Source organism: Chelonoidis abingdonii, chromosome 5 (genome assembly GCF_003597395.2).
Source record: "Chelonoidis abingdonii isolate Lonesome George chromosome 5, CheloAbing_2.0, whole genome shotgun sequence".
Taxonomy (NCBI): domain Eukaryota; kingdom Metazoa; phylum Chordata; order Testudines; family Testudinidae; genus Chelonoidis; species Chelonoidis abingdonii.
In genome coordinates, this window is record NC_133773.1 from 3,972,466 (window position 1) to 3,987,991 (window position 15,526).

At 44.8% G+C, this 15,526-nt stretch overlaps 1 protein-coding gene across 14 annotated transcripts in view; it reads left to right on the forward strand.

The window, feature by feature from the left end:
* Positions 1–1,155: 1,155 nt before the first annotated feature.
* The window catches only part of INTS10 (integrator complex subunit 10), a 50,420-nt gene continuing 36,049 nt past the window's right edge, over positions 1,156–15,526 (forward strand). For 9 of the 14 annotated variants that reach the window (XM_032796580.2, XM_032796584.2, XM_032796581.2 and 6 more), the window contains exons 1-7: positions 1,165–1,470; positions 7,751–7,818; positions 8,159–8,262; positions 10,010–10,149; positions 10,782–10,863; positions 12,683–12,823; positions 14,756–14,927. In XM_032796580.2, the coding sequence (XP_032652471.1) occupies positions 1,342–1,470; positions 7,751–7,818; positions 8,159–8,262; positions 10,010–10,149; positions 10,782–10,863; positions 12,683–12,823; positions 14,756–14,927 (836 nt within the window). In that variant the 5' untranslated portion in view covers positions 1,165–1,341. Of the gene's footprint in view, positions 1,471–2,806; positions 2,996–3,051; positions 3,105–5,819; positions 5,914–7,750; positions 7,819–8,158; positions 8,263–10,009; positions 10,150–10,781; positions 10,864–12,682; positions 12,824–14,755; positions 14,928–15,526 lie in introns of all 14 variants that reach the window. The other 5 variants (XM_075066045.1, XM_075066047.1, XM_075066048.1 and 2 more) reach the window with 5 other exon arrangements.

Genomic DNA, 15,526 nt, shown 5'->3' on the forward strand with positions numbered 1-15,526 from the left:
GAATATGCTTCAAAAGTCCCTGTAAATAGTGAAACCAAGTTATGGCAGGAAGAGTAGTCTGAAGCAAAAGCAATTTAAGTACTACCCATTTCTATAAAGACAAGGCGATAAGTTCAATAAAAAATAACCAAACCTTATAGCAGCTTGAGAGCAATTCCAAAGGGCTTGACACCAAAAACACACAGGTGACTCCAAGTATAAAATTGTACTGGGATGAAAGATTTAAATGTGTGCCTATAATGGGAGTCTATCAGAGGCCTCTGTGTCATAGTGGAAAATGCTGGGTATAACCCACAGCCCTCAGGGTCACAAGAAGAGCAAGGACAGGACCACAGGCAGAGTCTTACCCTGGTTGGGCACATGAGAGATGCCGGATGACAAAGAAACATGTTTCCTGTACACTGTGGTGTCACTCCCTTATCAACAAGCTGGATGGGTGAGCACAGGGAACCATGAGGGTTATGGGACCACTGCCAGGCCACAACCGTGGCTAGGAGGGGGATTTGAAATGGGCAACAGGGGAGTAGAAGGGGCCATGCCAGCACCACGGAATGGGTGGGTGTGTGGAAGGGACTGCTGCACCGTTACCAAAATTCATACTCTCTAAGACCAAAAGGGCCTATTGTGACCATCTAGAGTCTGATCTTCTGCAGAAAGGCCCATGGAGGGGACTGCGAGAGGAGGAATCATGTTTTAAATGGTGATGGTGATGAGAGGAAAAGGTACCATCATCATGGCGATGGGGGAAATGCTGTCACCCTGATGATGGCGTGGGGGCTTTATCACCATGGCGATGGAGGAGATGTTGTCACCCTGGTGATGGAGTGGCTTTATCTCCATGGTGATGATGAGGGGAAGAAAAGGTACCATCACCATGGCGATGGGGGAAATGCTGTCACCCTGGTGATGGGGTGGGCGGGGCTATCACCCTGGCGACGGGGCGGAACTCTCAGAGCGCACCCTGTGTCCGCCTGGGCCCCAGCACCCCGGGGCTGCCCGGCACGTGGGGCGGGGTACGCTGTGTGACACGCAGGCAGTGCCGAGGAGCGGCGGGGCAGCTGGCTCCGCCCCCAACGCTGCGGCGGAAGCGGCACCGCACCAGGCCCCGCTGGCCAAGAGCCGGAGTCCCGCTGACTCCGGAAGTGCACCTGCTGCCCGCAGCTAACATGGCGGATGCGGCTTCCCGCAGAGCCACGCGCGGCGAGACGGGAGTTGAGCCCTCACTGGGCGGCTGCCTTATGCGTCCCTTCGCGTTCGAGACAGCACGTGGGCTGTGACGCGTGAGCACCCGTACTCCGCGCATGCGCCCTGGGAGGGAGAAGAAGCCGGTGGCTGCGGAGGATGTCGGCGCAGGGGGATTGCGAGTTCCTGGTGAAGCGGGCCCGGGACCTGGTGCAGGGGGACCTGTGGGCGGCCAAGGCCTGGCTCATCACGGCGCGGAGCCTCTACCCGGCCGACTTCAACATCCAGGTCAGGGAGGCAGCCCACCCCGGCCGCTCGCTGTGTGCGCGGCTCGTGCCTCGCACACCCTCCCACAGTGCCTTGCGGCAGCCGCTTCCCCAGCCCTGAGTGCGGCTCGCGCCCCCTCCCCACAGTGCCTTGCGGCAGTTCCCCCTCCTGCCCTGTGTGCGGCTCGCGCCCCCTCCCCACAGTGCCTTGCGGCAGCCGCTTCCCCAGCCCTGTGTGCGGCTCGCGCCCCCTCCCCACAGTGCCTTGCGGCAGCCGCTTCCCCAGCCCTGTGTGCGGCTCGCGCTCCCTCCCCACAGTGCCTTGCGGCAGTTCCCCCTCCTGCCCTGTGTGCGGCTCGCGCCCCCTCCCCACAGTGCCTTGCGGCAGCCGCTTCCCCAGCCCTGTGTGCGGCTCGCGCCCCCTCCCCACAGTGCCTTGCGGCAGCCGCTTCCCCAGCCCTGTGTGCGGCTCGCGCTCCCTCCCCACAGTGCCTTGCGGCAGTTCCCCCTCCTGCCCTGAGTGCGGCTCGCGCCCCCTCCCCACAGTGCCTTGCGGCAGCCCCCCTGCCCTGTTTGTGCCCTGTGCCTCGCACTCCCTCCCCACTGGGCCTTGCGGCAGGGGAGCATGGATGGGGTTGGTCCTCCTATTCCCCAAGTCAGCATCTGAGGTACTTGGCGGGTCTAATCACATGGAGCCAGCCGTGGCAGCAGGGGCCTTCCCCTGCCCTGAGCTGAAGGGTAGCACTGAAGCCAGCCTCCTCTGAACCCTGGGGAGCAGCACATGGCCTAGGGCCCCCACGTGTGGGTGGTCATACCATGCCTATTGCCATGGTGGGGACCTTAGGGACCTGGCTGCATCCCAGCCTGCAAACCACTTGGAGCGTGGCTGAGGGCCCATACTGCAGGGATGTACCTGTGCTGAGGCCTCACCCTGAGCTGGCACACCTCTCATGGAGTGACATGAGGGCTACCCCACGCAGGGGTGCTCAGGTGAATCGGCTAAAGGTGTGAATTCACGTTAAATGCCCTGGGGATTGCTCTCACAGGGCAGTAAAATCACCATTCATGGGATCCCCTTTCCTTCTGAGAGCACATCCACACAGGGTTTGATGTGCTTTAATTTACATGCATTGTCTTCGCATCTTCAGTTGATTCATGTGAGCTTTCGTTGGTATCTTCTTGTAGACATGACCTTTGCAGGGTTGGGGGCCTTAGTCATGCTCTTGCTAGAGCTAGCCTGAAGAATAAAAACCTATACTAGAGAAGTGGTAGTTCAGAGTACATGGAGTACAGGGAAAAACATGGAGACAAAAGTTTTTTCAGTTCCAGTCAGCTCAAATGCTTTCCTTTCTCTTCAGCTTTCAGCACAACAAAATTCCAACCTATGAAACAAATTAAAGTAAAAACACAAATGGACTATAGGAACAATAAGTGGTTAATGATGTGAGAGTCATAGCTTCTGCTGTGTGCTGGCGGTGCTTCTTTCTGTTCCCACAATGTCAAAGAAGGCACAGCTGTATAAAATCATACATTACAGAATTCCAAATGTAAGAATTTTGGCATACAAAAGATAATTATTACTAAGACCCTACTTGAATTGCAGGATGATTGTCAACAAGTTGTGGCTGAGTTACAGACAAGCCATGGAAAATTGTGGTAAAGTAACAATGGACTTTATTACTGGAAATAATACTTTTCCACTGTCGGCTGCCCGGGGCTGACAGTGGGAACATGGAGCTAAGAGGGGAGCTCTCACTGTCAGCTACCTGGGGCGCTGTAGCTATGCTGGTATAACCCTACCAGCAGCCTACGTTGACAGAAAGATTTTTTCCATCTGTGTAGGAATATTACCTCCCTGAGGCCTGGTCTACACTACGAGTTTATTTCAAATTCAGCAGAGTTAAACCAAATTAACGTTGCACCTGTCCACACAACGAAGCCCTTTATTTCGACATAAAGGGCTCTTAATATCAATATCTGTACTCCTCCCCGATGAGGGGAGTAGTGCTGAAATTGTATTGCCATTTCGGATTAGGGTTAGTGTGGCTGCAATTCGGCGGTATTGGCCTCTGGGAGCTATCCCATGGTGCACCATTGTGACTGCTTTGGACAGCAATCTGAACTCAGATGCACTGGCCAGGTAGACAGGAAAAGCCCCATGAAGTTTTGAATTTCATTTCCTGTTTGCCCAGCATGGAGCGCTGATTAGCACAGGTGACCATGCAGTCCCAGAATCAAAAAAGAGCTCCAGCATGGACCGTGCAGGAGATACTGAATCTGATCTCTGTATGGGGTAATGAATCTGTTCTATCAGAACTCCGTTCCAATAGACAAAATGCCAAAACATTTGAAAAAATCTCTAAGGCCATGATGGACAGAGGCCACAACAGGGACTTGACACAGTGCTGTGTGAAACTTAAGGAGCTGAGACAAGCGTACCAGAAAGCAAAATGGATGCTCACTGTAGCTATCCCACAGTTCCCACACTCTCTGAAAACCATTTGAATTCTTGGCTGAGCTCCCAAAGCCTGAAGGGTCAAAAACATTGTCGCGGGTGGTTCAGGGTATATGTCATCAGCCCGCTTCTGCCCCCCCGTGAAACCAAAGGAAAAAAAATCATTTCTCGCCTTTTTTCAGTGTCACCGTACGTCTACTGGATGCTGCTGGCAGACACGGTGCTGCAGTGCTACACAGCAGCATCCCCTTCCCTTCCCTTGCCTTCGGGATGGCAGATGGTGCAGTATGACTGATATCCGTCATTGTCGTCCCATGGGTGCTCCTGGCTGGCCTCAGTGAGGTCGGCCGGGGGCGCCTGGGCAAAAATGGGAATGACTCCAGGTCATTCTCTTCTTTAAGTTTTGTCTCCTGGAGATTCACTCCTGCCTGGAATATCATAGTAGCTGGAGGCTGCCCTCCCCTCCCCCTTTAATCTCTGCTTGCAGAGGCAATAAAGTCAGTGTTGTTTCTTATTCATGCATTCTTTATTACTTCATCACACGAATGGGGGGATAACTGTCACGGTAGCCCAGGAGGGGTGGGAGAAGAGGGAAGCAATGGGTGGGATTGTTGCAGGGGCACCCCCTAGAATGACATGCAGCTCATCATTTCTGCGGGATGTCTGGGGCTCTGACCCAGAGCGTCAGTTTGCCTCTCTGGTTCTTTAGTAGACTTGCCTGATATTCTAGGCAGGACTGACTCTCTCTTTAGACAAAACTTAAAGAGGAGAATGACCTGGGGAGTCATTCCTATTTTTGTCCATGCGCCCCCAGCCGACCTCACTGAGGCTGGCCAGGAACACCCATGACAGCAGCAGACGGTACAGTAGAGCTGGTAACCGTCTTTGCTAACTTGCAAAGGCAAATGAATGCTGCTGTGTAGCACTGCAGCACCATGTCTGTCAGCAGCATCCAGTAGACATAGAGCGACAGTGAAAAAAGGCTGAACGGGCTGCATGGTTGCCGTGCTATGGTGTCTGCCCAGGCAATCCAGGGAAAAGGGTGCGAAATGATTGACTGCCATTGCTTTCACAGAGGGAGGATTGTCTGACAAAATTTACCCAGAATCACCGCAACACTGTTTTTGCCCCATCATGCATCTCCAGTGGGCGAGGGAGACTGCGAGGACTATGGGATAGCTACCCACAGTGCAATGCTCCGGAAATTGATGCTAGCCTTGGTACGTGGAGGCACACCGCCAAATTAATGAGCTTAGTGTGGCCGCATGCACTCGACTTTATACAATCTGTTTCCAAAAATCGGTTTCTGTAAAATCAGAATAATCCCATAGTATAGACATACCCTGAGCAACAGAAGCTAGGGTGATAGAACCATTCTTCCTTTGATCTACCTGTGTTTATACTGGGGATTGGTCAGCATAGCCACATTGCTCAGGGGGTGGATTTTTCAAACCTGAGAGATGTAACTATGTAAATTTAAATGTTAAGTGTAGATGTGGCCTCATTCATTAGGCTGTTCTAAGTTGGATGTGCACTTTTTTCACTTCTGCCATTCTTGTGTCGCCTAGTTGCATTGTCAAGGCAAATAATCAGGGTTCTGTTTCAATTTTTTTATTTAACAAAACAAACTAGGGAATGCCATAGAAAACCTCCATTGAGAACATATACAGCCCTGATCCTGCAAACACTTAAGCACATTCTTGACTTCAATAGAACTACTAGTGCTAAAAGCTAAGCATACTCATAAGTGATTACAGGGGGGCAAAGGCTGTAAAGCGAAGCATCGATAACTTTGGCATTTCCTAAGTTAATGTCACTTGAAGAAACTGCCATTGTGTTTTTGATAGTGCTTTTCAAACTTTCATAATGTGACTCACAAAAGAGATTGTCATTTACCACCTTTCTTTCTATTCCAGGTTGTGTGGCCCCACTAGGTCTCTCATTCATGAACAAATAACATTCCTGTGACAATTACAGCAAGTGTTGCCAAGGAAAAATAATATATAAAAAGTAACTATTGTACTTTTATGTAATTTAGCAAGGGGGAAGGAGGCCCTCAGCAAATGGTTCCCAGACCTGTGTGTTTTGGAATATCTGGAATCTTTAATTATATTATTACAAACTCATTTTTCTCTGAGGCTCTTGCATCATTAATACTTAGGTGGAGAGAATGCAGCAAATGAGTTGGTGTGGTGCATAGTGAACAAAGTGGTGGGACCTGTCATCCGCGCTTCTTTATAGTTCAGATTCTGTTTTATTACAATAGTGTAAATCTGGAATAAATCTCTTAACATACACCATAAACTTACACAGAATGTACCCGACTGTGAGAGTTGAATTGTCACTCAGTGATTGGGATAGATGGTGCCATTCATTGCACAGAGCAGTAGATGGGTACATTGCAGAGGCAGGTTTCACTCATTTGAGAGGATAACACATTTATTCAGAAAATGAAAGTAAATTAATGTGCATTGACAAGGTAAAGTTTGTTGCATGTAGTTGACTGTGTGCACCTCTCATCTTCATTTCTGTTCTCATAATTTATTTACAAATATTGCACTGCTGTCCTGTTCAGTGTACATGGTATAGTCTGCACACTGAATGAGGCACTGGTCCTGTGGATAGAACAGCTTGTGATCATATAGTAAAAATGCTGTATTGTAATGCATGCATTCAAAGGTACAGAGTTAACTTGAACTTTGCCATTCCTTGACCTTAGAGTTTGTGCCCACTTCTCAACTGGTGTAAATTGGCATAGCTCCATTAAAGTCAAAGGAACTGTGTTGATTTACACCAGTGGAACAACTATCCCTTTCACTTTGCAGTCTTGAATAATCTTTTACCTTTATTTTGTACTAAATTTGCACAGCTTCATAAATGTATATGGTGGTTTACAGAAAATGTAAAGACTGGAACCTGCCTTCCCCATGAACTCACAGTTTAATTCAGACAAATATGATATATAGGACAAGGGTGAAGATGCAAGATTGCATGGACTCAGTGAGGAGTTCAACCTAGAAAATTTTCATAGAAGTGGGATTCAAAGAGGGATTTGAAGGAGGTGAGAGTGGGTACTTGGATATGCAAGAAACTGATCAGATTCCTTCAGCAGAAGACTAGAGAGAACGGTTGACAAACTCCAAAGAGGGTAGGGGTGTCACAATCCATCAGCTGAAAATGGGTGTTATGCTGAAGGTTGCACAGGCATTGTCAAGTTAAAGATCATGGTTTTGGTTTGCCTTTTAAACCTTCCTACAGTTAAAAATGAAAACTTTGTAGAAGTTCAGTTACTTTTGGCATTTCACCCAGCAAAGTCAATGAAAATAGACCAGTCAGTTTCATTACTTTTATAGTAGGTTTAGTCAATTTTTATGTCTCCTGCAGGAGGACAGTGCTGCAGTGTTTGGGTTTCAGGCTTTGCAGCAGGATGTTTATTTGTATAAAAATAATCTTTTTCCATTGGAGTTTTCCATTATTTATATTGGCCTTAGGTGTTGTCAAAACTTGAACTAAATTTGAGTAGTATCCTTGGGAGTAAATTTGCTTGTGTAATTGATGGAGTTAATTGTATTGCCATTGCTTTTTTTATTTTAGAGAAGATAAAATCAACTTATTTATCTTAACAGTATTAAAACATATAGCAGTTAAAGTAAGATTTTTGTATGGTTGCAAATATTTACCATCAGTTTTTAGTTCCTGAATTGAATACTGTTTGTGGTACTTTCAGTATTTACTATTCAAATATGGGCTTATTATGACAAGTTAATGACAGGTGTCAGTATGGAAGAAGGAAGTGGGTACATGATGATATACAGTGTGGCTATTGTTCCATTCTCTTGTATTTCAGTATGAAATGTACACTATTGAGAGGAATGCTGAGCGGACAGCATCAGCTGGCAGACTGTTATATGACATGTAAGTAACAGAAATACTTTTGCTTAATTCTCTTTTGAAAGTGTATTGTAAACTTAGCTGAACGTAGAACTCTAAAAACACTCGTCATTTATACAGTACTGTATACCACCGTACTTTTATTGTAAGATGGGAGTGCAAGGATCTTCAGAGATCTAATGCTGTTGTTATGTTGTTTCTGTAGGCAAACTACACAGATCTTACTAATCCTTTAAAAAACAAAATCAGCCATGAAAGCAAAATGTTCTTTTGCATTTCTTCATACAAGTGCTTTCAAAATAAGCTTTCTGTTTTAAACTGAATTTGGGATTATTCTAATTTTTTGCCTGACCCTTTATTCCAGGTTTGTGAATTTTCCAGACCAGCCAGTGGTGTGGAGGGAGATTAATGTTATTACATCAGCATTAAGGAATGACTCACAGGATAAGCAGACTCAGTTCTTAAGAGGTAAGGACTCCGTCATCTGGCAGAGGTGGAGTCTAGTGGGAATCTAAGACTAAATCCCCAGGCTACACAGCCGATTTGGATGCCGCAAGTCCTAGTTTGATGAACTATCTGTGGTCTGTTGTATACAGTGACTCTCAGCCACAGAGACTGACTCTCAGCCACAGAGACTCACTCACTGTTAGGTTTAGGAGACACAGGGAAGAAGCAGGGCAGGGAGCTGAAGCACTATGAGAAGTGCAACTACCAGCTCCACTCCTATGTCAGTATCCCTTGCCAGGGAACAACCTCTTGGTGGCTAGGAGAGGATTTGGTGAACCACAAGTGGCTTGTGAAATTAGGACTTGAATCTGACAAACTAAATGTAGTTTGCTGGCTAAGGACGTGCACCAGAACAGTTAGCGAAGGCTGTGGGAGCAGGTCATGGAGAACAGTTTGTGTAGTGATTATAGAGTCAAACATTCATAAATACCTCCCATGAAAATGTATGAGAAGGAATATGTAGCACTCTTATTTCTAGCCAGACACTTCACTACTACTACTTCTTCTTGACTCCTTTTCTCATTTACACAGGGTCAGAGGTGCCCACGATGCTTTGCCTCTCATTCTAAAGACTCAAACAAGACACCAATCAATAGAATGGCGATATTGTGTTGATACTGACAAGAGACCTTCTTGGAAATTGACCTGCTTAAGAGTTTAATAAAGGATACAGAATCATAGAACCATAGGGTTAGAAGGGACGGAAAGGGTCATCTAGTTTAACCCTCTGCCAAGATACAGAATTTGTTGTGTCTAAGCCATGCAAGACAGATGGCTCCAGCCTCTTCTAGAAAACCTTCAGTGGAAGAGATTCCGTGACTTCCTTACCCAGTTTGTTCCATTGTCCTACTGCTCTTAAAGCTAGGAAGTATTTCCTGAGATTTCATCTAAAACAGCTCTGCTGTAGTTTGAACCCACTGCCTCTTGTCCTGCCCTCTGTGGCAAGAGAGAACAATTTTTCTCCATCTTTTTATGGCAGTATTTGCAGACTGCTGTTCTGTCCCCCCAGTTCATCTCTTCTTTTCCAATCTAAACATACCCAGTTCCGTCAGCTGCATTCCATCCCTTTGATTATCTTTGTCACTCACCTCTGAATCCTTGCCAGTTTCTCTACATCCTTTGTATATGTTGGTGACGAAAATTGGACACACAACTCCAGCTGAGGTCTAACCAGTGCTGAGTAGAGCGGTACTATCGCTTCCCATGATTCGCATGCTGTGGCTCTCTTAATGCAACCCACAATTGCGTTTGCTTTTTTTGTGACAGCATCATATTGTTGACTCATATGATAGGCCATTGTCTCTTATAAACAAGTTATTTATCTAAATACAACATTCATTATTAAAAATCTCAATGGGAATTCATGATGAGGCTACCATCTGTCTTAACAAATATTAAATGGTTTTGATTTCAGTGTTCCCATGCATTACTATAATGTAGTTTTTAAATTTTCTAAATTGTTTTAAAATTTACTTTTATTAACCAGGCACTTTACCCTGAAATATACTTAGAAAAGTATATACATTGCTCTTCACATAGATATGGGTGCCTGTTCTCTATCTAAAACATCATAGTAGTTGCAAGAGCACTGTAGGATGCTTTTTGTAACTGAACAAGACAACATTTATTATTCTTTTGCTTTTTTTTCTGTCTCCTCAATTCAGATAGATTGCTTTTTATTTCAATAACTGATTTTTTTTTTTTTCAGGTTTATTTGAGACCCTTCCTGGTCGAATTCAGTGTGAAATGTTACTAAAGGCCACAGAACAGTGTTTTAATACACTAGAAAGGGCAGAAATGCTACTGCTGCTTCTACGACGCTTCCCAGAGACTGTGGTGCAGCATGGGGTAAGAGAAAACTAGCTCCTTTTTGCTGTTAACAACCTTATCTGCCCGTGCCTTTATGTCCACGTTATGTGCTTTGTCAGGTGAGGGTGGGTTGTTTTGTTTTTTTTTAACTCCAAACTTGCAGGTGATATTTCAGGCAGGTGCTGCTGTCATACCTTCAGACCCCCAAATGAAAGGTGTAAGTGTAAAATTAACCCAAGAAAACAAAGCAGTCTTTCTTTGTAAAGTCCACAGGTGATTCCATGATTAAAAGTAAGACAGAACAGGAAAAAGAAAAAAAGAGAGAGAGAGATTGTAATCTCGTGTTAAAATGAACTGTAGTTTGCTAAAAAATGATACTGCTTTGTCAGTTACTTCTTATTTAGGAGAAGGATGAGAGACAGTGAACTTACTGAAATATGTAATGCAGTGTATTTTTACTTTAGGATCTGTTCCTTGAGATTGACTCCACAGATACTAAGACATTGCTGTTTAACTGTAAAATGTAAATGAAAATTGCATAGTGTACTAATCTCAGTACATGATGGAATGCTACTGATGGGAGCATGTTTGCTCAATTGCTTTAAATCTCATATTTCCAAAAACTTCTGAAAGTACTGAGTAGATACTCATTTTAACCACTTCTTACACAGGTGGGCCTAGGAGAAACGTTATTAGAGGCTGAAAATATTGAGGACCAAGAATCCCCAGTCAATTGCTTTAGGAAATTATTTGGTAAGAAAATACAAGTGTGTCTGTTTTATTATAGAACTAAGTGATAAAGCTTGGTACCATCTGTTAAGAACTCGTCTGCCTAGGTTGGTATCGAACAAACCTTTTTAGTTTAATGGCCTGTGTGAAATGAGTTGGCAGTCCTTACAGCAGATGTGCAGAGGACTCTTGGATTTGATCTTTAACCTTTGTGATGGGGCAAGACCAGATGGCTACAGTAAAGTACTGAGAAACAGGTATATTAGCCTATTGGCATCCCAGGGGTGGGCGGGCGAAGCCCGCCCACTTCTAAAAGACCTCCCCCCAGCCTAAGGGGAGGATCCACAGGGCTAGAACACCAAGTGATTCCGGGGGACAACGAATGAAAAAAAACAGGATCAGGAGTGAGGTCAGAAGGGCTAAACTAAGGGAACCGGAAAGGTATGTTAGCCCCAGGCTAAACAAATCCCTAAGACCATGGTACCAAATGGCAGTTGCTCCAGGTTAATCAAGGCACCTGGAGCCAATTAAAGACCTTTCTAGAAGGCACTGGAGATAGCTACTTTAATTAGAACACCTGCAGCCAATCAGGGCAGGCTAATCAGGGCACCTGGGTTAAAAAGGAGCTCACTCCAGTCAGGCAGGAGGAGCAGGAGGAGGAGGAGTGTGAGTGAGGAGGAGCTGGGAGCAAGAAGGCAAGGAGCGAGAGGGAAACTGCTGGAGGATTTAGGAGACAAGCATTATCAGACATCAGAGGAAGATCCTGTGGTGAGGATAAAGAAGTGTTTGGAGGAGGCCATGGGGAAGTAGCTCAGAGAGTTGTAGCTGTCATGCAGCTGTTACAGGAGGTACTATAAACAGCTGCGATCCACAGGGCCCTGGGCTGGAACCCGGAGTAGAGGGCGGGCCGTTCCCCCCAAACCTCCCAACTCCTGATCAGACACAGGAGGAGTTGACCCAGACTGTGGGGAAGATCACTGAGGTGAGCAAATCTGCCAAGAAGCGCAGGACCCACCAAGGTAGAGGAGGAACTTTGTCACACCTTGCTTTCACAAAAATTCGGCTACTGTTAGTATATCATCTGTTTGCTGAAATGATATGTTGAATTCTAGGTTACTGTATACTCTTATGGAAGTGAACACCTAAGACCTATTTATGCAGGGGAAATTTTCTAATCAATCTGAAAATCATTTAGAGCCCTACTGGAAACCCAGTTTAAGGCAGCCTGACCAGTTTTTGCTTACACGGTTTCAGGACAGTCTGACCTTGGAACAAATTCAGGAGGGGAAAAAAAACAGATCAGGCCACCTTAAACCAGATCTACTCTGTGGTTCATACTGGTTTGAAAATCATTCTAGTCTGAACTAATTTTAAAACTGGTCAAAAACTGGACAGGACCCCCGGGGCATTTAGTGGCTAACTTGTGGTGTTTGCAACGGTGTACTAAAAAATGTATTAAAATTACAGCCTTTCACTTTAAGGCTTGCAGGTTAGACAGCTCTATAAGAAAGTGTGTGATCTGGGTTGGTCTTAGTTAGTCTTCAAAGAGCCAACTTAGAGTAAGGTAGGTTGAGTTGTGCCTCTCTGATTTAGGGAGCAGCTTGCTTTGTCTCTCTCTTTTGGGGTTCTTGTGTGTTATCATTTTCAATTCTAAGAAAGCACTGTTACATTGCAGCTTTTCAGCAAAAGTGTTCTATGTTTTTGTCGAATTCCTCTGTGTATGTCAGGAAGATGATGATTTGCTAGATGGAAGGTTCTGGAAACTTGCATTGTTGATTTTGAACTTATGTAGCCAAAACAAGTAACAGAAAAACCAAACCCAATGTGCTTTTTTTCACCTTAGTTTGTGATGTTCTTCCTCTAATCATTAACAACCCTGATGTTCGACTACCTGCCAGCTTGCTGTACAAGTACTTGAATAAGGCAGCAGAATTTTATATTAATTATGTGACTAGATCTACACAAATGGAAAATCAGTATCAAGGTAAGAACACTTTTTTACCAAATTACGTTAAAATCCTCTTCTAAACTAGTGTAACTGAATAAGGTTTTCATTTTAGGTAATATCTGCCACTGAGTTGAGGTAATAAAAATATTGTACAGTTTCACAGGATCTTTCATTTGATTTCAGAACACTAAATAATCTGTAAAGAGGGTAAAAGATAGGGATCACTACATCCACTATGAAATGCAGCCATTTCAGTAAGATAATGCAGCAGATATCTAATGGCCCTTGTGAGCGCCACAAAGCAGTTCAGGGTAGGAAAGCGTTTCATATCCATTTGAAACTATGATGTGAATTTAGGCTAGCAGAATATTATTACCAGTGTTGGAACTTAGCAGTGTACGTCACACCAGGTTAATTCCCTAACTCTTTGCCATTGGATCTCTACTGAGGACAAGTAGCCCAGGGATGACTCTGACATATTTGGAGTGAGGCTGTGAAACAGATTTTGCTTTCTTTGATTCCCTGCACAACATAATAAATTCCTGTCCTTCATTATTCAAGCATTATGCACAGGGTGAGACTAACGAATATGGGAGGGTTAGCAAGATTATTCTAAGGCAGCTGTTCTCAAACTGTGGGTCAGGACCCCAGAGTGGGTCATGACTCCGTTTTAATGAAGTCACCAACACTGTCATTAGACTTGCTGGGGCCCAGGACCAAAGTCCGAGCCCCACTGCCCAAGTGCTTCAGGCCCAGGCTATGGGGCTCAGGTTACAGACCCCCTGCCCTGGGCTGAATTCCTTGGGCTTCTGCTTTGGCCCACCAGCTGGAGTGGTGGGGCTCGGGCAGGCTCAAGTTTCAGTTCTCCACCTTGGGGTCGGGTAATTTTTGTTGTTAAAGAGGGGTCGTGGAGCAATGAAGTTAGAGAACCACTGTAGAATCTAAGGAAAACATATTCTATAGCTGTCTCATTTTCCATAAATGTGTGTGAGCAGGGGGAATCTAAAGTCTTTCCCCAGCCTCCAATGTAATAGCACCCAACTGCTTGTTACAGTGGACTGCAGTGACTGGTATATTTGGTTTATAGCTTTGTTTGCAAGGAAAAGAACTAACCCTCCTTTTAAAAAAAGAAGCCGATATTCTCCTTTACATGTCTAGTTCCCCCAGACCAGAACTCTTGTGGCTACACTTACGGGGCCAAAAGGTCTAGTCTGTTAGTCCATGCCTCTATTTTAAGTTTAAGCCTTAAAGCTGGCATGTACAGCAGTACAGTTCCCCTAATACCATGCTGGAGCTTTGGCATGTTGCTAGGAGAAAAAAATGTCATCTGCTAAATTCCAACACCTACATGTTCTATAGCATCTGGGGTTTCCTGGGAGGTTCCCAGTCCAAGGACTTAACGAGATCTGCCACTGCTGTGCTTGTGTGATTTGGTGTGATAGTACACCAAACAATGATAGACCTTGTTGAAAAATAATGATAATCTCTTCTGATTCTTAGAACATAAGGCCAAACATAAAAGAAACTACATACAACTGCATTTGGAGAATGCTTGACACAAATGAACAAAGATACAGAGATCTAAGACAGTTGAGATGTCCTTTCAGACTAGACATTTTGAGACACACCTGTGTCTTGATCCTGATTTTACTTACTCTTTTTAATTTGTCTCAACTTGTTTGTTTTCTGTGAAATTGTGGACAACTTTAGTTACTTACGAAATAGAGGCTTGGATGTCATTTGATCAGGTTTCTTGTAGTGTGCGAAGTGCCATGTAGTTCCAAAGTCTGATCAGGTTTTATCTTTTTCCTTGCTCAGATAGGATTTCATAGTTATCCTGAAAACTCAAATATACTGTTCCGCTACTTGATTATTTTTTCTTTTTTAAAAATTAATAGTGACTTTAACTAATTTGATTTCTGCACAAGGAGAGAACTTTTTTCCCTATTTTTTTTTTCCCCCCCCTAGGTTCACAAGATACCTCTGAACTCATGTCCCCCAGCAAACGTAGCTCTCAGAAGTATGTAATAGAGGGTCTGACTGAGAAATCATCCCAGATTACAGACCCTTGGGAGAGGCTGTTTAAGATACTGTCTGTTGTGGGAATGAGATGTGAATGGCAGATGGATAAAGGAAGAAGGTGAGAAACATGTCCTTTTTCCTATGGTGGTTTCCTAGGAGAGTTTGGCTTTCCAATTCTTCAGTAAACTGGACTGTAGAACAAATTGAATTTTAAGTTATATTGTATAATTTCAGCCCTGTATTTTTCTCAAAAGCATACAACCCAGAGCGTGTATGTAGGCTCTGTTGAACCTCTGTAAATGTTGACCGCATAAGGATCGACTCGGTAGCCTGGTCTGCACTAAGAAAACTACTAGGTTGGTGATAACAGACAGCAGCAATGGATGCAGCTGAACTTCTTCATTAACGTTCCCAGGCACAAACACTGAATTGCAAGCATGGGCTAGAACAAACTGTGTTCAGCATCTTATTTAGACAGTGCGTTTGCCCTTACTTACACTTGCATTAAACTGTGTTCTGCATCAGTTCACTTTCACCTGTTCCTTGTTGTCCACAGTGCATGATTTACTGGTGTAGCCAAAGCTTGTTTTATTTACTTGTCTCTAAGTATGTTAGTATCCTTCTTAACTGGTGAGAGAGAAGACTTTTTTTTCCAAGGAAATGCGAGCCCCGGAATTACCTGGATCTCTGACTGCTGCTCAGTAATTTTTGTCTGAT